This window comes from Fundulus heteroclitus, unplaced genomic scaffold, assembly GCF_011125445.2.
Source record: "Fundulus heteroclitus isolate FHET01 unplaced genomic scaffold, MU-UCD_Fhet_4.1 scaffold_143, whole genome shotgun sequence".
Taxonomy (NCBI): Eukaryota; Metazoa; Chordata; class Actinopteri; order Cyprinodontiformes; family Fundulidae; genus Fundulus; species Fundulus heteroclitus.
In genome coordinates this window covers 301,125-327,813 of record NW_023396555.1, presented here as the reverse complement: position 1 = coordinate 327,813, position 26,689 = coordinate 301,125, and the positions used below count along the sequence as shown (strand labels likewise).

The 26,689-nt window shown below is 44.4% G+C and overlaps 2 protein-coding genes across 4 annotated transcripts; both read left to right on the top strand.

Annotated features, from left to right (window-relative positions):
- Positions 1-1,355: 1,355 nt before the first annotated feature.
- ciz1b (cdkn1a interacting zinc finger protein 1b) lies at positions 1,356-11,769 on the top strand. Of its 3 annotated transcripts, none has more exons than XM_036129169.1 (14): positions 1,356-1,669; positions 2,243-2,286; positions 2,377-2,464; positions 2,530-2,684; positions 4,480-4,538; positions 4,613-4,665; positions 4,747-4,875; positions 5,635-5,729; positions 6,814-6,907; positions 6,982-7,086; positions 7,161-7,298; positions 7,368-7,422; positions 7,489-7,610; positions 11,522-11,769. In XM_036129169.1, the coding sequence occupies exons 2-14, from the start codon at positions 2,258-2,260 to the stop codon at positions 11,588-11,590; spliced, it is 1,191 nt and encodes a 396-aa protein (XP_035985062.1). In that variant the 5' UTR covers positions 1,356-1,669; positions 2,243-2,257; the 3' UTR covers positions 11,591-11,769. The 3 variants fall into 3 exon arrangements, with proteins under 3 accessions (XP_035985062.1, XP_035985063.1, XP_035985061.1); XM_036129170.1 differs by having other exon boundaries at positions 11,361-11,615; XM_036129168.1 differs by lacking the exon at positions 11,522-11,769 and having other exon boundaries at positions 7,489-7,871.
- A 3,624-nt stretch (positions 11,770-15,393) lies between these two features.
- Positions 15,394-23,506, top strand: LOC118556268 (surfeit locus protein 4-like). Its single transcript, XM_036129167.1, has 6 exons — positions 15,394-15,574; positions 16,175-16,361; positions 16,449-16,525; positions 19,702-19,745; positions 19,826-20,015; positions 22,155-23,506. Exons 1-6 carry the CDS (start codon positions 15,527-15,529, stop codon positions 22,419-22,421), a joined length of 813 nt encoding a protein of 270 aa, XP_035985060.1. The 5' UTR covers positions 15,394-15,526; the 3' UTR covers positions 22,422-23,506.
- Positions 23,507-26,689: the final 3,183 nt, after the last annotated feature.

Genomic DNA, 26,689 nt, shown 5'->3' with positions numbered 1-26,689 from the left:
TTGTCCTTGATTTGAGCAGGTAAATAAGATTATCTGCCAATAGAATGAGTATTTTGACCCCTAAAATAAGACAATTAGATATACTTCACTTGAAATAAGATGATGGAGATGAGTTCTTCCTATTTTAAGTGCATAAATCTTATTCCATTGACAGATCATCTTATTTACCAGCTCAAATCAAGGATAAATGCACTCATTTCAAGAAGATTTTAATTATTTTTAGTTCCGTTTTTGCAGTGTGCCGCTCCAGGAAGCAAACAGCCTTAGCGCTGGGAAATGAAATGTTGGATATCTGGACGTTTTTACCAGGATCCATCAGTGTCTGGATGAAGGAATGAAATCCAACCAGGATTTCCAGACTCTAAAGCTTCCAAACCTCTGAGGAAGTCAAACGTGAGCTAAAACCGTCATGTGCTGTAAACCTGGTGTTTTTTATTAAATTGTCAGAGAAAACCTGGACGTCAGTTCAGGCCCAGTGTGGACGGCTCCCATTTCGGCTCCCCTGGGCTGGGAGGAAGAGCCAGGAGCTGCAGAAACGCTTACAGCATTTTAGGACAGTCTGGGCCAGAGAAAGGAAAACAGGAAGGCTCGGGGAGTTTAGCAGGAATGTAGCTGTTTTCATTTCCCTTCAGACTAAATCTGGATCATTAAACCTGTCAGGGAACCGTCTCAGACTCTCCATCTGCATCGGCTTCAGCCGAGCGCTGAGGCCGGCGGCAGGAACAGCATCCCCTGCGTCTGTCTGGGAGGAAGCAGGAGCAGCATGTGGCGAATCCATTATAAGCTCTGGGAAACTTTAGTTTGGCCGGGACAGATTGGAGCCCAACCCCAGAAAGCTGGAGACCACGTTCAAAGGCTGAGGATGAACGAGATAAAACACAGAAATACAGGCGCTCCTCTCACCGGGTCCCTGCGAGGATGCAAAGAGCCCAGAGCAGCCAGGGGACGTTCACTGACCCACTCACTGTGGGAATTAACAGCTCTCTGACCTCTTGTTGTCCAGCAGGAAAGTCTAACAACTAAACTGTAAACTTTACCAAAGCTGTCATCATTTAAAGCGAGAGCTGCCCATCATCTTCTGACGGTCAGGGAGCCAGAGGTTAAACCCAGACTCTGTTTCTAAGCAGGTCCTGCAGACAGCAGTAAATCAGCAGCTGGTTTTACTTAGTGAGCTTTGATCTGAGCAGGAACTAAAATCTGACAGCATTCATAAATCTGACACTTCATCTCCTCCCCTCCTGGTTTCTCCTTCTTTTGGTGGATTATTAAAGTCTGTCTGTTCATCAGAAGCTGCTTCTGACCCAAAGAACCAGACTCTACAGGACGCACACACACAGTAACACACACACACACACACAGTCAGGTGTGCAGGACTGAGCATGTGCAACAGAGACTGAAGCTGTACCGAAGCTGAAGAGGACGTCTCATTTACTGTATAAATATGAACAAAATTAGCAAGTATTCACCTTTTACTTGATTTACTTGATTTTATTTTTTTGTCTGTGCATGAAGACTGCGAAGATGAAGTGAATATTTTATATTTTATACTTTATACTGCGTTTAGTGGACGGACGCTGCAGTGCTACTCCTCTCCAGCAGGGGGCGACAGGGCGCGTCATGGACAGCCAGTCTGTGTTTACCTTTAGCACAGTTAGCTCGGAGCTCTGAGGTGAGTTAAATTTAACCATAAATGATTTAAATTACCGTTTTGATTCGCGGCAATCACGCGGTAGTAATAACTGTTAGCAAGAGAACCGACACAAAATTAAATAAATCAACTTAAATCGTTAATTTTCTGTCGTTAGCCCCGTTAGCGTCCAGATCTCTGTTTAAAAATGAGCAGTTTTATATTTATCTAGCTTTTGACTGGTTGTTTAATTAGATGATATAATTATTATAAGTAGCTGGTAAATGTTAATATATCTCCGGTATTTCGGCCTGGTTTTGTGGACAAAATAGCCTATATTTAGTTAGAGATGTTGACTGAAAATCCAGGATTTTCTCAGTGTTTGGTTTATTCTAATGAAGCTGTTCCTCTGCAAAACTAATCAGTTATTGACTGATTATTTTTTTGATGCTGTGATCAAGATTCTTGCAGATTTTTAGGTTTGCAAGAAATATTGTTTTCCGGTTAGAATGTAATTAATGAAACTAGTCTGCCACATGAAAAGCTTTAAATATCTGCTGGTAGTTTATGTTATAAGACTAAAATCTTTATACTTTGTTTTCTCTGCCCTTTCAGAGATCAGAGGTCAACATGGTCAGACAGAGCAGGAGGACGGACAGGTGAGAGCTGAATAAACGCTGGAACGTAAGCATCCGGATGGTCTACCTGCTCAGGTGGTTCCTGTTTGAACTCTGACCTTCATCCTCCAGGTGTTTTCTTCCTGCAGCAGGAGGCGGCGTAGCAAAGGTCCGTTTCCCTGTGAATCCCGGACAGAGGGTGCTGCCTCCGGCTCAGCAGGTGTGTAAACCAAGCCTACCCTCCTCCTGCTGATCCATTTCACTGAACATCTGTCTGTCCATCAGGTGTCAGCATCAGGCAGCGCCGACATCCGGCCGCACAGCAGCGCCGCCGCGGCCGCGGGGGAAAAGAGAGCAGCTGATGAGCGAAGCCAAGCGACAAGCCAGGGTTCTGATGGAGGTCCAGGAGAGACTCTGATGAAGAGAGCGAGACAGAACAGGTCCATTGGTTCTTTATTATCTCCAACAGGAAGGTTCTTTAAGTGAGAAAACGGCACATTCTAAATGTGTTTAGCTTTTTAAAGTCGTGTGGAAAACTAACCTCTGTTCTCCAGGATCTTCATTCAGAGATATAATTTATAGACACACATCTCAGGTTTCACACGCAACTATTTATTGGACCTATTAGTTATAATAATTGATAATCATCATCTTTATGGAGGACCCGTCCTCTACGTCTAACCCGTCCCTCAGGGAACAGTGTGTTGCCACCGGGCCCCGCCGGGGAGGATTGTGGGGCTTAGGGACCCAGAGGGGCAGTCGGTGGGAGTCGAACCCAGGACCTTGCAGCCTCCACAGGATGCCCTCCAGGCCCAGTGGTTAATTCAGTTCAGTTTTATTTATATAACACTATATTTATATACCTGCTCAACTTTTTTTCTGCCTGGATTATTGAGATGCATCAGGACATTTAGGCTTTGGACTTTATTAGCTCCCTAAAGATTAATTTGGTTGGATTCATATTTAATTCAGTTACATTTTATTTATATAGCACTAATTCACGACACATGTCATCTCCAGCCTCAAGACAGGAACTGCAGAACAACTGGTTCTTTCACGTAAAGTTGCCTATAACACATATAAAGTTGCTAGATTTGTTGCTTTTTTTTTTTGAAGAAAAATTAATCTAGATGGTCTGAGAAAAGCAACAGTGCTGCTATGGAGATGGAGATGGAGCTGTTTTTGTACCCTCAGCAGCAGCGCTACTGACGTCAGTTTCTCCAAATTACGTCACCAAGATCTTTGAACCGACAGAAATATGGATTCAAAAATTCAGTGCAAGGCCACGATTAACTCCAGGAGGCGCCACACTGACGATTTTAGACACAAAAGCAGGATTTCAACAAATATGCACTAATTTGTCCAAATAATGACCAGGATATGTACACAGTACTAATACAACCACCATGTTAACAGTTTATTGGCAAATAAAGCTCATTTGGGGGAGAATTAGCCTTACGTTGCCCCGGATCCATTAGCAGGAAAAGTTTTTACATTACATTTTTTTATCAACCAGCATCTGAACAGAGTTGCTGCTTTACAGCTGCATGATTCATTCAACTACTGAACGCTGATAAAAACACTTGTTTTTCTTTTGTTAACGTAATAATCAGGAATTGTTAGTTTTTAATAAAATAAATAATAATCAGTCCGTAGGTCCACGGCTACCTTGGCTGTCTGTTTCTATAAAATATAAGCTGCGTAGATCGTGGCGTGGCGACAGCAGAACAGAGAGGATCCTGGGATTGTCTCTCCTCCTGCAGAGCTGCTGGCAGCAATGAACACAAAAGTAGAAAATAATAAAGAGTTCACACTTCACCACGTTGGGTTTACATGAAAAGCCTGGTTTATTGAGCTGCATTCGTTTTATTTAGCAGGAAAGTGGAAGTTTTTGTTTGATCGTTATTACTCTGATGTTTAGAATAATGCCGACATCATTATAAAGCGCTCAAGTTTTACTTCTTACTTAAAAACATCTTAAACTACTTCTTGTGATAAATTCCGGGTATAAAATCGCTAAATTCTGCTGCAACAACCCCGGGCTTGTTGCAGACCTCAGACCAGGACCTTTTACCCGGACAGTAAAGCCCCAGGAACCTGAAATTACCCTGGGAACTATGCATCGAGACACAGGCTGGGCTGAATGTTCTTAATTTATCCCCATTTGGTCTGTAACCAGAACATTTCCTGTTGGGTTGAAGCTTTCTTGTCTTTCCTGAACGCGTCTCCCTGCAGAAATGAGGCGGCGCCGCTCAACAGACACAAAGCCCCCGGGTCACGTGACCCAGCTGCAGGTGTGTGATTGGTACATTTACCAGAACTTTAGGAGCTTCAGGATCCGTTACTGAGGCCGTCTCTGTTTTATCAGATGGTTCTGGTTGTGACCAGCAGAGAGCAGCCGAGGAGAGCCGAGCAGCTCAGGTGAGGATGTCGGGTCCTTCTGGCTCCGAGGCGCGTTGACGTGTTGTTAGCATGTTGTTTACGTGTTTGTCACGTGTGCAGCTGCAGAGCGTGGGCTCCCTGCGGGTCACCATCCAGCAGAGCAGCGACAGCCGGGAGTTCGGTCCGACCGACCGGCACGGCGCGTCCCTCCACTGCCATGTCTGTAATCTCACCTGTCGCTCTCTGCAGGTGAGAAACACTCGTCTCTCTTTGTGATTTCAAAATAAAATCCAGAATGTGAAAAAGACCCTGAGTGCCGTTTACAAGATGAACACTGGCTTCACTGCAGCATGGAAAGCATGCATTAAGGCGTCGGCCATGTTGGGAGTGGCAAGTTCACCGTGATGCACAATAACATATTTGGGAATTAAGTTTCTGAGTGAAAATATGTCAGGTTCAAACACCTAAAACATTCATTAACAACACAAGAAGGAGAGACAACAATGAGATTGGTTTTCAAATAATCTTGCAAGGAGATCGAACGGAGATACTTAATACAGATGTCCAAATCCGATCTGAAGCAAATCCGTCGCCCCCTCTCTATTTATTAGGAAAGGGAATCCCTGGTTCCATTTTGAATCTAAGGGGTAGGGATAAGCAAAATAACTGTGACCTTCCAGATAAAACCAAGCAGTTCACACAGTGCAGCACTCCAGATGGCTGAATAGAGTTCATAAAAACACTTATCATAGTCACAACATATTTCTCTGCTTTCTGCAGGCCTTCTGCAAATATAAGAGAGAGATCTAAAACCTTAAAACTTCTTAGTAGTAAAGAGTAAATAAATATGATAAATGAAATGAAAATAGTAAATAACATAAAATATGTAGACATAGTAATAATAATTCTATCAAAATATTTTCCAGTTTTTTTATGGACAATAATTAATTTCAGTCTGCTGAGCATGACTGAAGCCAGATCAGCTGAACGTGTGTACCTGTTGTCCAGGTGTTTCAGGAGCACATGTCCAGCCGGGACCACCTGAGGAAGCTGCAAAACATCACGCAGAGCATCCAGCTGACTGCAGGCCCCCTGCTGGACAGGTGCGGTAGCACACTGGCTTTATTTCTCCGTCTGGAGATGTTTTATCATGCAGGTTCTGTGGTCCCTGCAGCAGGCTCAGGCCTCAGAACCCATAGACATAATATAAGAGTAGACGCGTCATTGGGCGGGTTCTGCCTATGCTGCGATGCGTCAGAGCGTCCGCCATCTTAAATGTGGCAAATTTGCAGTTACTCAGTCACTTAAACAGTATCAGAAGGACTTTAATCTCTGAATATACTTTGTATTCGTAGTATTTATTTTGTAATATTACAAGTTTATTTTCGTATCCCTTTAGCTTCATTCTCCTGAATTTATTCTCCTAAAGAATAAAAGTATTTAAAATAATCTAACCTGGCCCTATTACTCCAGGAGTGAAATAATTCTGCAAACTGTGATTATTCTGGAAATGTTCCCCCTTAATTCTCATATTATGATGTTTTTATCATAACAATATCACTTTTGTGTTTGTTTGTTTATTTTTACTTTATTGACCTAGGACTTTTTTTCTCATATTATTAATTTTACCTTTTTAATACTCACCCAAAAAGTCTGTTCCTAAAGGTTCACATGTGACACGGTTTTATGAAATAATGAAGACCACAATGTTTAGATTACATACACGCACAAATTCATCCTTATATTCATAACACATACACACACACACAAATATATATATATATATATATATATATATATATATATATATATATATATATATATATATATATATATATATATATATATATATATATATATATATGGCCTGTGTTACCACTCTGCAGCTTTAGTGTGTCCAGTTTTGCAACATGGTGCAGCCTTAGTTTATAGAAGGCAGATACAAGTAGTGAAATCAGCCAGAATACATTTTCATGCAGCACAGGAATGAGGCATCTTCTCTGATCCACGTTCACAATAACAGAACTCAACTTTTTTCTGCCACATACAATATGGCGGTGACGTTGACGTGCGAACCTGCGCCCTATGACGCGTCTACGTATATGATGTCTGTGTCAGAACCAGTTCAACCAAACCGAGGTCCAACAGATCAAGTATTAACGCAGATAAACCAACATGTGTCTGCAGGGGGCGGCGGCCTGCGGCACAGCACTGGTGCGACACCTGCCAGAAGCACTTCACCGGTGACATCATCGCCCACAGACGGATGAAGGAACACAAGGTGAGCGAGCAGACGGCGGTGCGGAGAGCCGGCCGCAGGTCTGGAGTCTTGCTCAGCGTGTCTGTGTGATCCAGGTGTGCAAACAGCAGGGGCGGCCCTTCTGCCCGGTCTGTCAGAGGCACTTCAGGACACCCAGGAAGTTTGTGGAGCACATGAAGTCTGCGGAGCACAAGCTGCAGGTCAGCAGAGCGCCGCAGACAGCCACCAGGGCGTTCAGGGCTCCTGAAGCCAGCGTCTGCTCTTCACCCGCCAGGTGCAGCTGGAGCAGGGCAAGGAGGAGGAGCTCATCACCGTGGACGCCGTGGGGTGCTTTGAGGAGGAGGTGGAAGAGGAGGTCGAGGTGGCAGATGAGGAGGAAGATGTGGAGCAGCCCGAGGTTCAGGTGTCAGAGGTTGGTGCTGCGTCAGTCTGCGGCTCTAGAATCTGGAACCGGTTCTTAGTCCCCGGCCGTCTCTTGCAGACGATGGAGCCCAAGGAGCCGCAGGAGGAGGAGTTCGACCCGCAGCAGACCTACGGTAGCTGCATGTCAGGTGAAGGAGCTGTGAACACCCGCTCCGTCTTTAACTGGGCTGTCTGTGCAGGGAGCAGCTTCGTGGTTCCGGTCCGAGGCTTCGTGTGTCGGCTCTGCAACAAGTTCTTCTACAGAGAGGCGGCAGCTCGCCACGCGCACTGCAGGACGCGCGCCCACTTCCTGAAGCTGCAGGTAACGCGCTGCTGCTGCTGCTGGGAGCACTGGGTCTGCACTTTCATCCCTTTTCCACTGTTTTCTGTGGCCTAACCAGTGGCTTCCTAAAGTATTCACCCCCCTGAGTCAATACTTTGTGGAACCACCTTCTGCTGAGGTTCCAGTCTTCTGGGGTTTGTCTCTACCAGCTTTCAGCATCTACTCATTGATATTTCTGCCCATTCTTCTCTACAGACCAGCTGAAGCTCAGTCAGGTCAGATGGAGAGTCTGTGTGATCAGCAGGTTTCAGATTCTAGATTGGGTTCAGGTCTGGACTTTGACTAGGCTGTTCTAACACATGAATATGTTTTAAACCGTTGTAGCCTTCATGGCTTCATGTTCAGGGTGGTTGTCCTGCTGGAAGGTGAAGCTCCGCCCAGTTTCAGGTCTTCTGCAGACTCCAGCAGGTTCTCTTCCAGGATCCTCCTGGATTTGGCTCCATCCATCCTCCCATCATCTCTGACCATCGTCCCTGTCCTGCAGAAGAGAAGCAGAGCATGATGCTGCCACCACCGTGTCTGACAGTGATGTGCAGTGTTGGTTCAGCTTTGGTCTCCTCTGACCAAAGCTCCTTCTTCCTCGTGTTTCCTGTGTCTCCAACACGGCTTCTGGAAAACTGCAAGCAGAACTTCTGATGGTTTTCTTCTTGCTACTCTGCCATAAAGACCACATTTGTGCATGACTGATAGAATCTGTGGACAGATTCCTCCACCTGAGTTGTGGATCTCTGCAGTTCCTCCAGAGTAACCATGGGCCACTGCAAAAACAGATCTAAAAATAAGTAAAATATTCTTAAAGTTAGTGTATTTATCCTTTATTTGGGCAGGTAAATAAGATTATCTGCCAATGGAATGAGTATTTTACCCCTAAAATAAGATAATTAGACATCCTGCACTTAAAATAAGATGATGGAGATGAATTGTTCCTATTTTAAGTGCAAAAATCTTATTCCACTGACAAATCATCTTATTTACCTGCTCAAATCAAGGACAAATACACTGATTTTAAGAACATTTTACTTATTTCTAGTTCCGTTTTTGCAGTGCTAGCCTCTTGATCTCTGGTCAGTGCTCTCCTTGTTGGGTCTGTAGGTTCAGGTGGACGGCCTCGTCTCGGTGGGTTTACAGCTTTCACTCTTTCCTTCTCCAGATGAAGGAGTGAGCAGAGCTCTGTGAGACGTTCAGAGCTTGGGGAATAATTTTAGAGCCTGAGCTGCTTTAAACTTATTTATCCTGACCTTCTGCTATGTTGCCTGGACTCCATGATGCTGTTTGCTCCCCGATGTTCTCTGAACCTCTGAGGCGTCACAGAGCAGCTGCCCTGAGATCAGATCCCCACAGCTGGACTCTGTTCAGTTATTAGCAACCATCAGGCAACTGCTGAGAGAAGGGGCTGAATACTTTTGCACTATGCAGTTTTAAGTTTATTTGTAAAAAAAAAAAAAAAATCTAATTTTCATTTACTCCACAATTATAAACCACTTTGTGTTGCTCTTTCACGCAAGATTCCAGTAAAATATATTTATGTTTGAAATGCGACAAAATGGGGAAAAGTCCAAGGGATGTGAATACTTTAGCAAGCCACTGTACCTAACCCTCTAACCCCACCTAGGTCTAGGAAAGTAAGGCGTGGAGTGCCATCTAGTGTCCGTATATACAAACTGCAGGTTGCAGTCAAAACCTGGACACTTAAATTTGGCTTAAAAAACGGGACATCTCTGGGTAAAACGGGAAGTCTCTGGGTAAAACGGGACGTCTCTGGGTAAAACGGGACGTCTCTGGGTAAAACGGGACAGTTGGCACACTGCAAAAACTGACCTAAAATAACTAAAATGTTCTTAGAACTTGTGTTTTTGTCCTAGATTTGAGCAGGTAAATACAATTATCTGCCAATGGAATTAGTATTTTGACCCCTAAAATAAGATAATTAGACATCCTGCACTTGAAATAAGATGATGGAGATGAATTGTTCCTATTTTAAGTGTAAAAATCTTATTACATTGGCAGATAATCTTATTTACCTGCTCAAATCAAGGACAGATACACTAATTTTACGAAGATTTTATTTATTTTTAGTTCCATTTTTGCAGTGCAACCTTAGACCCAAACCTAACCAAGTTTTCAACAAACCCACAAGGCTGGTTGTTTGTTCAGAGTGGGGTCCTCACAACTATAGCTAGACCTGAACCTGCAGGTGACACACTGACCTGATTATGGTTAAAACTCGCTAGCTTAGCATTAGCATTAGCTAGCTCCTCTGGTTTAGGTCTCCTTTCTTCTCCTGACTGGAGCTCCTGGTGTCTTTTAGGACCCGGTTCTACCTATGGAGCTGCTACTAACCAGCCGGTGTTTTATTGAGCAGGAAACTCTCCTAGATCCTCAGATGGTGTGGTGGTGACCCGTGAGCTGGAAACTAGGACTACGCTTCCTGCCGCCCGCTACTGTACAGGAAGCTAACCCTGGCAGAGCCGTGCTGGCTAACGGGTCTCAGCTCTCAGAGCAGAACAGAGACTACATTTATTACCAGTACCATTATTACTGAAGGAGCCTGAGGAATAACATCTGACACCTGGAGCAAGAGAAAAGGAGGCCTGAACCAGCCACGCTAGTTCTAGAGCTAACGCAAAGCTGCGACTTTAGACACCAGAAAAACGCTGTAAAACAGGAAAGGTTCCTGACGTCCTGCAGGACAGAAAACGTGATGTTAACAAACTCATGTTACCCTGAGCTGTCTCTAGTTCTGCTGCTATAGGCTTACGCTGCTGGAGGGCATTAAGACCACTTTCCCTACCTTGCTGCATTCTCCTACTACTCTCCTCTTTTGCATTAATTGTTGTTCTTTTAACATTTTTGTTCTGTTTCTGCTCTTCATAGTAGGTACACCTGGTCTGGGGTTTGGGCCTGCTGTGACATCGTCCGGGGGGGGGGGAACTATCAGCTGATCTACTGCTATCAACAACTTCATGTCCTCCTATAGATGATCCACTTGGTCCTGTCTGTCAGTGTTTAACCCGTCTCTACACTGCAAAAAGGGAAGTTAAATTATCTTAAGATTTGTATGTTTCCTTGATTTGAGCAGCTAAATAAGATTTTTGCCAATGGAATGAGAATTTTCCCCCCTAAAATAAGATAATTAGACATCCTGCACTTGAAATAAGATGATGGAGATGAATTGTTCTTATTTTAAGTGGAAAAATCTTATTCCATTGGCAAATGTCTGATTTACCACCTCAAATCAATGAAAAATACACTAATTTCAGGAGGATTTTACCTACTTTTAGTTCCCTTTTTGCAGTGTAGTTCCTCCAACTAACCAGATGTTTCTCCTCCCATAGATGTTCCACCAGGCTCAGATCTCATCTGGGTTTTCCTCCTAGATGAAACCACTAAAGGAGCCACTGCTACCATTAACACCTTTTGTTTAACATAGAAAGTACTCCTGGGTCAATGTGAGCTTCTGTGCTTTCTGTGTCTCTGCTCTGTCTTGTCTAAGCCCCAGTGGGTGGAGGCAGATGAGCGTTCACACTGAGCCTGGTTCTGGTTCTGCTGGAGGTTCTCCTCCCTGTTAAAGGGGGGTTTTCCTCTCCACTGTCGCTTCATGCATGCTCAGTATGAGGGATTGCTGCAAAGCCATCAACAATGCAGACGACTGTCCACTGTGGCTCTACGCTCTTTCAGGAGACTTGACGTAACTTGACTCTGTGTGGATGTGATGTTGCTCCTCCTCAGATGGACCAGCTCAGAGCCGCCAGTGATCCGTGAGGCCATCAAACGTGTTTCTGTGCTCATGTGAGAGCAGCAGAACGATGCTGAAAGTTCAGCTGCTCTCTGTGTTGCATCGCTGTGATGTCACACAGATCCAGTCACCGCTGACGTTTGATTGTTCTCAGAACTCCCGAGCTCACAGGGGAGGAGGGATAGAGGAGGAAGAACGTGAAGACAGCTCTGCGCCGACCTGACTACTCAATTTCCCAGAGTGCACCAGGAGATCTAATAACAGATCCTAGCTCCTGTTCCTAGCTCCTACCTCCTATCTCCTATCTCCTGCTCCCTGACCTTTCCTGGTTCAGCAGAACTCTATCAGGGAGGAAAGGAGCTTCAGCTGCTGAGCTGATTCCAGCCTTTAACTCTGATGTCATTAGTGAAAAAGACATGGAGGATGGAGTCAGAAAAATGAAGGATGGAGTCAGAAAAATTAAGGATGGAGTCAGAAACATGGAGGATGGAGTCAGAAACATGGAGGATGGAGTCAGAAAAATGAAGGATGGAGTCAGAAACATGGAGGATGGAGTCAGATCCTACAGTCTACAGAGAGTCACTCTCTGCTCTACGCATTTTCTAGTTGGTTTATGTGAGGAGGCTGGTCTGATATGTCATGTCACGCAAAGGATTGTGGGATACCTTAAGGGTTCTTAGCGCCGGTGAGGGACGTTGTGAGGCTCCTAGGCTAAAGGAGCTATGAGAGGAAGCATCCAGGCTCCTTTCCTGGCTCCTTCCTCACTGACTGATTCAGTCTCTCTGATCATGGAGACGCTGATGGACTTCCTCTTTGGCTCCTCGCCAATTAGACGTTCTCAGACGCAGTCCTGCTTTCCACCTGCTGCTCCTCACACTGAAAACTGCAGAAGTTTGGTTCAGCTAGTTAGTAAACTATGCTGCCCTCTGATGGCCGCTGCAGGAACAACAGCTCCCTGTCCATCAGAGCAGAGGTTCCCACTTCTGGACCTCAGGGACCTCTGGACCTGCATGTTTCAGGTTTCTCCTTGCTGCCACACACCTGACTTAAATGATTAAGCACCGGATTCCACTTCCTCCTGATCGCTGCGTTCACGTACGTACTGCATGTTTGGCTGAGTTAGAGGTCCGTGTGTTTAGTTCTCTGCTGCAGAAACATTGTCAGACACCAGCTTAGGTCAGGAGGAAGAAAAGCTGCTGAACGTGGTCAGACCACTGAGCTATGTAATACACTGGACTGCTAATCACCGTCTATTTGAACGAGTCGCTTTGAAGCCACCAGCCGCCATATTGGTACTCCCTATTTCCCCCCAGTAACTAAGGAATATGTGCGCTACAGCATCGAATAACGAGGATTTTCTCATGTTCAGGGGGGGGCTTAAAACTTTTAAAATGTCAAATGCCATATACTTTTATGTTATGTTCTAAAACTATCAAGTACTGAGAAAGTCATGTGCTGAAATATTTTGCATTTTATTCATTTAAATATACATATAACATTTATAAATATATTAATAACAATATACAAAAACATTTATTTACATATATGTATACATATATATACATATATACATGTACACATATTTATATATACATATATGTATATTTAATATGAATAACATGTAAAATATTTCAGCACCTAATTTCCTAGTAGTTGATAGTGTTAGTACATCCACTGACTGTATAATTACCTGTGAAACGTTTTCACACAGCCAGAAAACTGCTTGTTGTTGCAACTAAATCCTATGGGATTATGTGAGAGTAGGGAGGAGCAAGATGGCGGCCAGTGACTTCAGTTTTTCGGCAAAATCAGCACTCCAGTGTATTATATAGCTCAGTGGGTCAGACGCTGGGAGCTCCGTCATCCAGGGAAACCCAAAGTAGACCTTGTGCTGTCAGGTGAGGCGGTTCCCCTGAACAGGACTGTTCCAGGTCCTACTGAGACTGGGACTGACCCAGAACCCTGTGGCCCTCTGGCCCGGTAACCCTGGGTTCCTCCAGGAGGAGCTGTAGCTCCAGGGTTACTGGGTCCTCCTCTGCTGGGAGCTTTAGAGAACAAGATGGATGAACGATGACACTTCCACCATCAAAAGGCGTCCCAGAGGATTCTTCCAGGTTCCTCTGGTTCTTTACAGCAGGCTGACGGAGAGGAGGACCGGACCGGGCCGGGCCTACACGGCTCTCCCACACTACCTCTGTGCCACAGAAGATTGTTTTTTATAAATATTCATTTTTTATTAAACTGTAAATTCATCAGAAAATATTAAACCTGCTTTCTCAGACTTTCGTGTCATTTTTGTTTGATTATATCTGGACACTTAAAACGAACCTTAAAAAGGATTCAGTGATTACAGGACTGTCTCAGAAAATTAGAATAAGATAAGATAGTCTTTATTGATCTCACAATGGAGAAATTCACTCGTCACATCGGCTCTTACAGGAAGGTGCAGAGTAGGAAAGGTGCATTCAGTTATATACAGTGAATCTTCATATATAAAATGGATCAAAAAGAATACCAAAAAATACAAAAAAGGAAATAGGAGTGGGCATATGATGTCTCATTTACATTCTTAGTGGTCTATATATATATATATATATATATATATATATATATATATATATATATATATATATATATATATATATATATATATATATATATATATATATATATATATATATATATATATATAAACATATCTATATACTTAAATATATACATATATCTATGTGCCTACATACGTACGTACCTACGTATATGTGCATATACATTGTATACATTTGTACATACATACATACATACATACATACATGTGTGCTGACTTATGTTCAGGTGTTGATAGCAGCAGAAGTCACTACTTCAGGATTATTGCACGGGTTGTAGGACAGTGTATTAAATAGATTATTGCATAGAATATTGTGATAAAGTTCTTTATTTTCTGTAACACAATTAAAAAACATGAAATGTCATACATTCTGGATTCATTACAAATCAACTGAAATATCACAAGCCTTTTATTGTTTTAATATCGCTGATTATGGCGTACAGCTAAAGAAAACTCAAAAATCCTATCTCAAAATATTAGAATATTTCCTCAGACCAAGTAAAAAAAAAAAATTATAACAGCAAAACAAAATCAAACATTTGAAAATGTGCATTAATGCACTCAGTAGTTGGTTGGGAATCCTTTTGCACAGATTACTGCATCAATGCGGCGTGGCATGGAGGCAATCAGCCTGTGGCATTGCTGAGGTGTTATGGATGCCCAGGATGCTTCAATAGCGGCCTTTAGCTCATTTGCATTGTTGGCTCTGGTGTCTTTCAGCTTCTTCTTCACAATACCCCACAAATTCTCTATGGGGTTCAGGTCAGGGGAATTGGCAGGCCAATCAAGGACAGTAATGCCATGGTCAGTACACCAGTTACTGTGAGAATCTTATGTCGTCTCTTAACCACTACCATACTTGTGATTTAGTTTACTGAACCAAGCTGAGTGTTTTTCAAGGCTCAGGAAACCCTGCAGTGTTTCCAGTTAATTAGACGATTCAAGTGATTAGTTGAATAGCCTACTAGTATACTTTTTCACGATATTCTAATATTTTGAGATAGGATATTTGGGTTTCTTAAGCTGTACGCCATAATCAGCGATATTAAAACAATAAAAGGCTTGCCATATTTCAGTTGATTTGTAATGAATCCAGAATGTATGACATTTCATGTTTTTTAATTGCATTACAGAAAATAAAGAACTTTATCACAATATTCTAATTTTCTGAGACAGTCCTGTGTATTTATATGAATAAAATGAGTGAATAAACTAAAGAGAATGAATTGAAGACGTCATTTCATCAGGAAACTGTAAAGAATCTTTGGGTTAAAAAGGGAAATAAATGATCCGTTTGCAGACAGAACTTTCTGGTCTCCCTCCGGGTCAGAGCGGCTCCACCCTGGACTCGAACCTGCAACCTAGAGCTGCAAGGCCCACACGTTAGTCCACGTCACAGGAACGGCGTGTTTTCTCCCGCAGGGGGCGCTCTGCCCACAACAGCTGTGATTGCAGGTCGGAAGAGGAGTCAGCAGCAGCATCGTCATCACTGCGAGTTGGACCGGGACTCGAACCTTCGCCTGAGCCGTGCCTGTAGTGCCTTTAAGCACAGCGATGGGACACGGGGACCTGATGAGCCGGGCGGAGGACCTGGCGGACCAGGTGAGCAGCTCACGCCGGGGAACGCGCGCGCTGAGCCGGGCTCTCGGCGCACAGTCGGTCGGGATGAATCAGTTCTGGAAGTTCGGAGCCGGGGTCCAGATTGGGGGTCCAGACTGGGGCTGGGCTGCTGGTTCCGGAGCGCGGAGTGATTTAAAAAGTCGGACATTGTTCCGTTTTTATAGAGTCTAGCCTGAAACCTGGAGAAGGAAATGAGTGAATTAATAAAAAACTGAGACTTGTTCCGATGGGTTCGGTGGAGCCGAAAGAAGGAGCGGGTCCAGGTGGTTCTGCCAGCTGGTCCGGCAGGTGGTCCGGAGCTGCTGGTTCTGCTGCAGAACGGGTTCCGGTTCAGTCCAGTAAACTTTGAACCGAGTCTGGCGGGACGGGCGGGGAGCGGTTCTAAAGTTAAAGGTTCTACTTCCATCAGGCTCTAAACGAGCTAAAGTGAAGCTCGTGGGCTCCAGATCTTACCGTGACGTAGGCTTATAATAAACCTGTCACCTGTTGCATCAGGTAGCTGTGACGTCACATCGCCCCCTGCCGGTCGGCCTCAGCAGCGGCTCACGCGCTCTGTCCTCCCTCCTCTGTCCCCTGCTGCAGTTCCTGCGGGTCAGCCGGCGGTACCTGCCCCACGCGGCCCGCCTCTGCCTGGTCAGCACCTTCCTGGAGGACTCGGTCCGGATGTGGTTCCATTGGTCGGACCAGAGCGGCTACATCAACTCCACCTGGGGCTGCGGCGGCCTGCTGGCCAACGCCTTCGTCCTGATCAACCTGCTGGGACAGCTGGGTAACTGATGGATGCTGAACCAGGGCGAGGTTCCGGGCCAGACCAGAACCGGACTCTGGTTCCAGTGTGTTCTCTGTTTGTGTGCAGGGAGCTGTGTGCTGATCCTCAGCAGGAACTTTGTGGAGCCGGCCTGCTGCGCTCTGTTCGGGATCATCGCTCTGCAGGTAGACTCACCTGTGCGGCCCGGCCGGGTCCACCAGAACATCTCTTCAGTTTTCTGAAGAGAAATGGTCTGGGTCAGCAGGAACCTTGGCTTGGTCTCTTACTCTGGTTCTGCAGATGAAACCGGGTCAGAAATCCTGCAGTGAGCAGAACCGGCTGAAGTGTTTTAACAGTTTATTCCACTTTATTCCAGTGATTGAAATCAGAAAAAACAACTCATGTAAAAAATTGACCCATTCCACATTCATTCTGATGACTCTAACCCACTGAGCTATATAATACACTGGAGTGCTGATTTTGCTGAAAAACTGAAGTCACTGGCCGCCATCTTGCTACTCCCTACTCTCACAGAATCCCATAGGATTTAGTTGCAACAACAAGCAGTTTTCTGGCTAAGTGAAAACGTTTCACAGGTAATTCTACAGTCAGTGGATGTACTAACACTATCAACTACTAGGAAATTAGGTGCTGAAATATTTTACATGTTATTCATATTAAATATATGTATAAGTATGTATATATGTATATATAAGTATGTGTATACACATATCTAAATATATGTTTTTGTATATTGTTATTTATATATTTATAAATGTTAAACATATATATTTAAATGAATAAAATGCAAAATATTTCAGCACATGACTTTCTCAGTACTTGATAGTTTTAGAACATAACATAAAACTATATGGCATTTGACATTTTAAAAGTCTTAAGCCCCCCTGAACATGATAAAATCCTCGTTATTCGATGCTGTAGCGCACATATTCCCTGGTTACTGGGGGGAAATAGGGAGTACCAATATGGCGGCTGGTGGCTTCAAAGCGACTCGTTCAAACAGACGTTGATTAGCACTCCAGTGTATAATAGAGCTCAGTGCTCTAACCCAGCTAAGGACATTTTTACACGCCTGCTCCAGTAGGTGGCGCTGTTCAGGTATCAGAAGGTGATTTGCAGCACGCTACTTTGTTTCTTCCTCCGCCGAACTGTTCAGGTTCTCCTGTTCTTCTACGTTCTCCCTGTCAGCCGCAGCAAGAGGCTAGCTGTGCCCTGCCGCAGCTCCTGAGCAACCAGAGCCGCTATTGGCTGTCTGAAAGTAGCTAGATTATGTCATCACCTAATTTGCATATTAACGTAATCGTGAACCAGGCTGAAGGAAACAGAAGAAAACAAAAAGTGATAAAATGGTTAGGGTTAGAAAATCACTCCATAAAACATGATATTTCCATGTCTCAGGATCCGTGTTCATGTGTTAACAGAGCCGGTCTCTGACTGCAGGCGCCGTTAGCTGCGAGGTCAGGCTGCAGAGACGACCTCCAGGTGCTGAGGAAGTGGGAGGAGCTTAAGGCAACTACAGAACATGGATGCTTTCAGGCCAAGTCGCCAAGCACAGACAGTACAGACACAGTCGGACGCTTTGCCACCAGCTGCTTTTTTTTAAAGAAAAGGGTCTGAAGAATCACTAAATATATCGATAAGTTGCAACGCTGGCACCAGTGCTTCTGTTCTTCCCTGCATCAGTCTACCTTTACCTGCTGGCTGTGTTCCAGCTCCGTGATTGGTCCAGAGCAGAGCCGCTCTTCATCATTGGCTGTTCAGCTGATCTGTGTGTTGAAGGTCTATATCAGGGATGGGCAACTTCCATGATAAAGAGGGCCACATTTTTTTCAGCACGACCATTGGAAGGCCACATGACCACGCACTTCAAATAACTGGATATGAAAGACGCTACAAATTATTCTCAATAAGAACAAATTTTAGATGAATTTATATCTGTATGTTTACTGCACCAACATATAACTATTTTCTGCATATAAATGCATTTTAATATGTCCTTAAGCAAAAGACAAACCGTTTGCTTTAAAAAAAAATTGCAAAAAAGGAATTTAAACTCCATATCAATGCATTCAGGAGCATGGGACATTTCAAATTTACAAGGAAAGAGGCATAAAACGGAACAGAACTTAACTCAAACAAGAATGTGTCTATCCAGAAACTGTGTGGGCTTTCTTACAATACTGAATGCTCTATAATTGTATTTCTGTTACTTTTTGATTATGAACATCTGTTAGCTTTTTATTCTGAAAAATCTAATGTCCCATGCTCCTGAATGCAACATAGCTTTCTGACGCTCACGAATGCATCACACTGGTCTGTGAACGCGGTGCTGCACGTTTGATCTTCTGCTTAAGACAAAGCTTTGCAGTTTCAAAACTCACGTCGGCTCTCACGGTTTATGTTGTGTGTGAATGACAAGAGACCAAAAAAAAAAATTCCCCATGTCCATACTTCTTCGCATTTTGTCTGAAAAATGTGACTTTCTCGTCAAGTTTTCCCTTTATTCCACTGCTAGTGGCCAGGGCTCTTGACTTTCTTCCTCGCTGTTGCAAAGCGGCCCATGCCCGCTATTGTTTGGGTACGGCCCCCTATCGGTCAAAAGTATAATTACAAGTTTTTTTTTTATTTTTTTTTTATTTTTATCATTATTAAATTATTATTGATCTATTCGCGGGCCGCACTGAGTGGTGACGAGGGCCGTGTGCGGCCCCCGGGCCGCCAGTTGCCCATCCCTGGTCTATATCCACCCAGTTGTCTACTAAGGAAATTATTTATATATCATTGATGATGCGGGACCCAGACCAGGTTCTGACAGCAGAACAGAACCCGGTCAGGCTGAGATATTCCCTGTTTCAGATGAAAAATCCACTTCCTGGTTCTGTTCTAGTCTATCCAGACGTACCTGAGTTTTTAGCGCCACTGCTTGTCCTGGAGGAACCAAACGAACCGTCACTGGTCAAAGAACCGGGTCTGATCCACTGAGCTATATAATACACTGGAGTGCTAATCACCGTCTGTTTGAACGAGTCGCTGTGAAGCCACCAGCCGCCATATTGGTACTCCCAGTAACTAGGGAATAGGTGCGCTACAGCATCAAATAACGAGGATTTTCTCGTTATTTCACTCAGCCAGAAAACTGCTTGTTGTTGCAACCAAATCCTATGGGATTCTGTGAGAGTAGGGAGTAGCAAGATGGCGGCCAGTGACTTCAGTTTTTCGGTAAAATAAGCACTCCAGTGTATATTATTGCTCATTGGTCTGATCCCAGTAACAGGAAGTGATGTCACAAGCAGACGTACTCTGGCTGTGGTGTGTTCGCTGACACTCTTTGTTCCCGCAGATGGTGGCCTACAGCATGCTCTGGGACCTGAGGTTCCTCATGAGGTGAGTCTCCAGCAGGCCCCGCCCCTCTGGCGGTCACATGACACAGCGGCAGGCGTGTGACTCCTCCCCCCTGTGTGCAGGAACCTGGCGCTGGGCGGCGGCCTGCTGCTCCTGCTGGCTGAGTGCAGACAGGAAGCCCGCAGCGTGTTTGCAGGCGTCCCTTCGGTCGCGCAGCGGCGCTCCCCCAAACATCTGCTGCAGCTGGGAGGAAGAGTGCTCCTCATCCTCATGTTCATGACGCTGCTGCACCTGGAGCTGAGCGCGCTCAGTGTGAGTGTTGTGATGATAAAGTCTCCGTGCTGCCTTCTCTCTCACCTCCATCGCTCTCATCCAGGTGTGGCAACCTGGGCCAGAGGTGGCACACATGATGTCACCTGGTGGCGAGCCGCACGCTGATCTTAGAACGTTTATTAAGAAATAGATACAGCTGTGCACATTCCCAGAAAGCATGTCGGGATTTTAGCCACTTTCACCTGCTGGACCTGCCTAGCAGACAGGTTTGATGTCTCAGGGACATTATGGACCTTATTGACAGCGTTAGGCTCTACAGTCGTTAGCTGGGAGCTAATTAATATAGATGTAGAGTTGTTGTCTACAGTGTCTACCTACAATTTTATTTATTTTAATAGTGTCCTGTCTCGCTGTGTAGCTTTAAGAATTGTTGTCTTAATGCCAAAAAGGGGTCCAACAGGTTTTACTTTCACCAGTGGAGCCTCACTGCTTTAGTGCTCTGCTTGATTTATATATAAAAGAAGCTTTATTAGATTTTATGCTGGGAATATTTCATGTTCAATGGACACAGAAACAAGTAAAAGAGGGGAAAAAAAAGAGATAAACAGATGAGAGAAAATGCTGAAAGGGAGAAAAGGAGAAAGAGGAGAGGAAAGGTAGCGAGCGATATAACATCCTCTGAGTCTGCTTCTATACCTGCAAAGAGAGATATAAAGAACAGCAGAACCAACTGATAAAGTGTTACAGGAACAAACAACCAGCGCCTTGATACCATCACTGAAGAATATACAGGATTAATTAATACGACATGTAGAAAATGAAAGCTGAAGATAATAACAGAGGTTTTCTGGATAGAAGTGAGTCTGTAAGTACCTGGATCACCTGGAGGTGTTGGTGAGAGTGAACTGGTGTCTGTGAGGTTTATCCATGAGGAAAATGCTCAGTGGTGGCTGAGAGGAGCCGAAGACCCCCCCCCCCCCCCCCCCCGTCTACTCCGGTGAGCTACAGATTGGTACCTTACATACTGACTAATCTGATCTCCAGTTTGTTCATGTTAATAATAAATCTTCAAACTCTAGGGTCACCTGTGGAGTACCACAGGGTTCAGTCCTTGGACCAATTCTCTTTACTATATATATGCTTCCGATTGGTAAAATAATCAGACAGCATGGTATTAATTTCCACTGTTATGCTGATGACACTCAGCTATATTTATCCATAAATCCTGATGAATCCAATCAATTGACTGCAGTCATGTCTTGATGACATCAAAAGCTGGATGACTTTTAATTTCCTGCTTTCAATCAGAGGTTCTTTAAAATGTCCCGCACCTTTACCTTTCCTCCCTGTGGTCCCGTAGGGCCCTATAAAATTCGTTTTATTTTTTCCCAAATTCAGTTTTATTTTTTCCCAAATTCGTAAAAAGAATGTGCTTTTAATGTTGATGATTAAAATGTACAAAAATAAAATAGGAATGGCCTTAAATTTGAGGCAACATAACACTGCACTCTAAGTACTAACAAAATATTAATGGTTATGAACCAATTGTTATAAATAAAAGTGCTCCATTAGCTTTTTCAAGTAAAAAAAAATAAAATAGTACCTCTCAATTTCAGAATATGAGTAGGTGAAGTTGGCGAAGACTGCTTACATTTTCAGGCAGGGCTCCTCCCTGTTTGCAGAGCTTCTTTAGAAACGGACACAGGTTTGTCATCTTTTCCAAGGGGATGTCAGCCTCAGTGTTTCTCAACTTTTTCGCCGAAAGCGGAGCTGTGGAGAGCCGCTTCGCCATTTTTTCAATGTTTTGATGGGGGGGATGGTGGGGGGGAAGCTGAAATGACAGAGCGGGAGGGGTTGTGTCGCGCAGATGTGCGTCCCCCGGTGTGCATTTCCCCCAGACGTACGTTCTTCTCCCACACAAAAACAGAATTTCATTTCAAATGTAGAAATTCAGCGTTTACACTAGATTCCGCGTTAATTTGCCAATTCCGTCTGCGATTCCGTGATCGCGGAAATTATAGGGCCCTAGTCCTGGGAGCAGGGAACCATGGCAACCAGTAACCCAGCATCCTCCTCTTCCTCATGCCTTCCTGCTCTCTTCCCTTTCCTTGTGTTTATGTCGCCTGACTCGACCGTCTGTGGATCAGAACTAAAGAAGCTGGACTCTTACCTGTGCAGGTGCTGAAGGACCTGGTGGGAACGGCGCTGGTGCTGCTGGTGGCGGTGGGCTTTAAGACCAAGCTGGCGGCGCTGACGCTGGTGGCCTGGCTGCTCTGCATCAACGTCACCTTCAACGCCTTCTGGACCGTCCCCGCCTACACCGCCTTCCACGACTTCCTGAAGTACGACTTCTTCCAGACCACCTCGGTGATCGGGGGTCTGCTGCTGGTGGTGGCCCTGGGGCCCGGGGGCGTCTCCGTGGACGAGAAGAAGAAGGAGTGGTGAGGGGGCGGAGCTACTGCCGTCACGCCATCCCCCTCGTGTTGCTGATTTGCTCTCCTTCGTATTACAACAGATAGATTTAGTTCCTCCCCGGTTCTGATCCATGAACCCAGAACCGGTTTCCAGACGTTTCACTGGGTCTCAGGGCTGAAAGGACAGAAACCCGTTTTAGTTCCTTTGTCTCTGCTGAGGCTTAATCACACCTGAGACACCTGCAGGTGAACCAGCCATCACCCGTAGGTTCTACCCGACCGGTACCGGTTCTGAGCCGCGAAGAATCTCTCAGGGTTTACATGGAGATGCTGACAGACAGGTTGATCAGAATTCACAGAAGTTGGACCTGATTCTGTGTTCTGATGCTACCTGGGTCAGATTATTCTCCTCTGTGGAACATCATGGGTCAACAGACCCGGAGAACCTGGACCTCTGATCCAGACCCGGAGAACCTGGACCTCTGATCCAGACCCGGAGAACCTGGACCTCTAATCCAGACCCGGAGAACCTGGACCTCTAATCCAGACCCGGAGAACCTGGACCTCTGATCCAGACCCGGAGAACCTGGACCTCTAATCCAGACCCGGAGAACCTGGACCTCTAATCCAGACCCGGAGAACCTGGACCTCTGATCCAGACCCGGAGAACCTGGACCTCTGATCCAGCTCCTCAGAGATAAATGTCCCTATTTTACTAGATTCAAATCTTGCAGACCAATCATACGGTTCTGCATGAGCAGAACCGTATGATTGGTCAGTACTTTAACCTTCATTGGGAGAAGCTCCATGTTCCAGGTGACCCGGTTCTCTTGACCCAGACCTGGTCCAAACGATGGCTCAGAACCAGAACTGGATGTCCGATGGTACCGTTTTCCTGAAGCGAAGAGCTAAAACTGATCCCCCGTGTTTCTGTTGCTCCGGTTTCTGATGACCTCACAGATCAGAGACCCGGTTCAACCTCAGCAGCCTGTAGCAACCCGGACTGTCCGCTAGGTGGCGCCCCTTCAGGTTCACTTCCTGTCTGTTTCTGAGATGAAGAAATAATTTTGTATCGGTGTGTTTTGTGGCTGTTTAATAAACTGAGAAGCATCAATATAGCTGCTCCCAACTTTTTCTAACTGGTTGATGCAAGTGCAATTATCCAACTGATGGTTCCAAACGTTTATTACAGGATTTTCCGTCATACAAACGCTCAAGACCGCCGTGAACACTGCAAAATACACGGTGGAAAATATTCATCAGTGAAACCGTCATGTTCCCTTATATGAATTATCAGCTGAAACTTATTAAACAAACATAAATTCTCTCAATCGTCCATACCGTATGCCCCTCCAACCAGAAGGTTAGGAGTTGCTAGAAGTCCTTACAAGTCCATTTCTTCTATATTTCAGTCTCTTGCCTTTACTCTTGCACACGCCGACTGAGCATAAACGAAAAATTTTTACATCAAAGACATCACGCGAGAAAGTGATGACCCAATCAGTGACGTCTCCATCTGACATTATTACAATATATCCCCGAAGTATGTACGTATTAATCAAAAAATACACAAAAATGAAATAGATATTAAAAGTAAAACATATTCATATTAACAAAAAATAAAATAAATTCACACAAAAAAATGCTTATGTAACTGCGTTCGCTACACTGCAAAAACAGATCTAAAATTAAGTAAAATGTTCTTAAAGTTAGTGTATTTGTCCTTGATTTGAGCAGGTAAATAAGATTATCTGCCAATGGAATGAGTATTTTGACCCCTAATATAAGATGATTAGACATCCTGCACTTGAAATAAGATGATGGAGATGAGTTGTTCCTACTTTAAGGTCAAAAATCTTGTTCCATTGGCAAATAATCTTATTTACCTGCTAAAATAAAGGACAAATACACATATTTTAAGAACATTTTACTTATTTTAAGTTCTGTTTTTGCAGTGTACAAGAAGCTACAAGAAGCTGGGTTTTGGTTCCTGAATGTTCCAACAGAACCTGAATCAGCAGCCAAACACCTTCTCCTCCTCCTCAGGTCACAGACAGAACCTTCTTCTTCTTCTTCTTCTTCTTCTTATCATTATTATTATTATTATTATATTATTATTATTATTATTGTCTCCCTCTTATCCGGGGTCGGGTCGCGGGGGCAGCAGCTTCAGTAGGGAGGCCCAGACGTCCCTCTCCCCAGCCACTTGGGCCAGCTCCTCAGGAGGAATCCCAAGGCGTTCCCAGGCCAGCAGAGAGACATAGTCCCTCCAGCGTGTCCTGGGTCTTCCTCTGGGCCTCCTCCCGGTGGGACGTGCCCGGAACACCTCACCAGGGAGGCGTCCAGGAGGCATCCTGACCAGATGCCCGAGCCACCTCAACTGGCTCCTCTGGACGTGGAGGAGCAGCGGCTCTACTCTGAGTCCTCCCCGGATGACTGAGCTCCTCACCCTATCTCTAAGGCAGAGCCCAGACACACTACGGAGAAAACTCATTTCAGCCGCTTGTATCCGGGATCTCGTTCTTTCGGTCACGACCCAAAGTTCATGACCATAGATGAGGGTAGGAACGTAGATCGACCGGTAAATCGAGAGCTTGGCCTTTTGGCTCAGCTCTCTCTTCACCACAACGGATCGGTACAGCGCCCGCTTCACAGCAGACGCTGCACCAATCCGCCTGTCGATCTCCTGCTCCATCTTCCCCTCATTCCTGAACAAGACCCCAAGATACTTAAACTTTATTAAAGTGTGTAAGATGTTCTCACTAAATGGTGCTAAATGAAACGACCTGGTGTTAGGCCTAATTACTACTACTAGTGTCATAAACGTGACGTCAACACGTCCTCCATGCTTTAGCTGCTGCTAACAGCTAACAAGCTAAATCCGCTTGTTTTTTCTAAAGTAAATTCTGTGCATGGTGTTTTTGGCTCGTTTCTGAACATGCAGTCGCTCATTTGGGCTGTAAAATAAGCGACTATAAACGCGGGTAAAGAGATGCGGTCCTGCTGCCGCAGCATGGAGGAACAACGGAGCGTCTCTGCAGGGAAGACAGAGCAGCTGCTGGGCCTCAGCTCCCTGGTTCTAACGCCTAAATAAACTGTTAGAATGAATTAACTGAGCTTTCCAGCAGAAAGCTGCAGCCTTCACATCCGTTTTAAATCCCCGCTCCCTCATGAATTATCTCCACCTGCTAATAACAGCTGATATAGACTCTAGTTTTCTGTGGTTTCTACTTCTATTTCTTTTCCTGGTCACTTTCTCTTCCTCTCGCTGGGCAGAGAGCATGGATGGTCCTGCATTTCAGCAGAAAACGGCAGGTAGATGATCTACGGTCGTCTTTGCTTGTTTATTCTCCACTGACAGCAGGTCTTCATGTAGGAGACAGATAAAGGTAAAACACGTCTGGCTGACAGTTTGTCCCTTTTCAGCTGCTGTAGTCAGAAAAGTGACGCAACATGGCGCCTCCTGGAGGTGCACCGTCACCTCCACTGAGCTATATAATACACTGGAGTGCTGATTTTGCCGAAAAACTGAAGTCACTGGCCGCCATCTTGCTACTCCCTACTCACAGAATCCCATAGGATTTGGTTGCAACGACAAGCAGTTTTCTGGCTGAGTGAAAACGTTTCACAGGTAATTTTACGGTCAGTGGATATACTAACACTATCAACTACTAGGAAATTAAGTGCTGAAATATTTTACATGTTATTCATATTAAATATATGTATATGTATATATAAGTATGTGTATATGTATATACGTATATATATGTATACACATATGTAAATATGTTTTTGTATATTGTTATTTATATATTTATAAATGTTATACATATATATTTAAATGAATAAAATGCAAAATATTTCCGCACATGACTTTCTCATTACTTGATATTTTTAGAACATAACATAAAACTATATGGCATTTGACATTTTAAAAGTCTTAAGCCCCCCCTGAACATGAGAAAATCCTCGTTATTCGATGCTGTAGCGCACATATTCACTAGTTACTGGGGGGAAATAGGGAGTACCAATATGGCGGCTGGTGGCTTCAAAGCGACTCGTTCTAACAGTGGGCGATTAGCACTCCAGTGTATTATATAGCTCAGTGGTCACCTCTGTATTTATAAACTACTAACTCTAAGTTATGACAACGCTTTTATTTTTATGGAACTAGACTGCCAGAACATGTATTTATAAAAGCAATGCTTGATTTTTGCTAATTAAAAGCCTAATTAGTTACACTGTCCCTTTAAAAATTCTGAATTTTGCCATATTTATAGATAGATAGATAGATAGAGC

Excerpts from the sequence above, each read along its gene's own strand:
- LOC118556268 (XM_036129167.1), top strand. The coding sequence starts at position 15,527 with ATGGGACACGGGGACCTGATGAGCCGGGCGGAGGACCTGGCGGACCAG. Across the intron at positions 19,746-19,825 it reads GACCTGAGGTTCCTCATGAG|GAACCTGGCGCTGGGCGGCG; the intron begins GTGAGTCTCCAG and ends CCCTGTGTGCAG. Across the intron at positions 20,016-22,154 it reads TGGAGCTGAGCGCGCTCAGT|GTGCTGAAGGACCTGGTGGG; the intron begins GTGAGTGTTGTG and ends TTACCTGTGCAG.
- ciz1b (XM_036129168.1), top strand. The coding sequence starts at position 2,258 with ATGGTCAGACAGAGCAGGAGGACGGACAG. Across the intron at positions 2,685-4,479 it reads AAGAGAGCGAGACAGAACAG|AAATGAGGCGGCGCCGCTCA; the intron begins GTCCATTGGTTC and ends GTCTCCCTGCAG. Across the intron at positions 4,876-5,634 it reads TCACCTGTCGCTCTCTGCAG|GTGTTTCAGGAGCACATGTC; the intron begins GTGAGAAACACT and ends CCTGTTGTCCAG.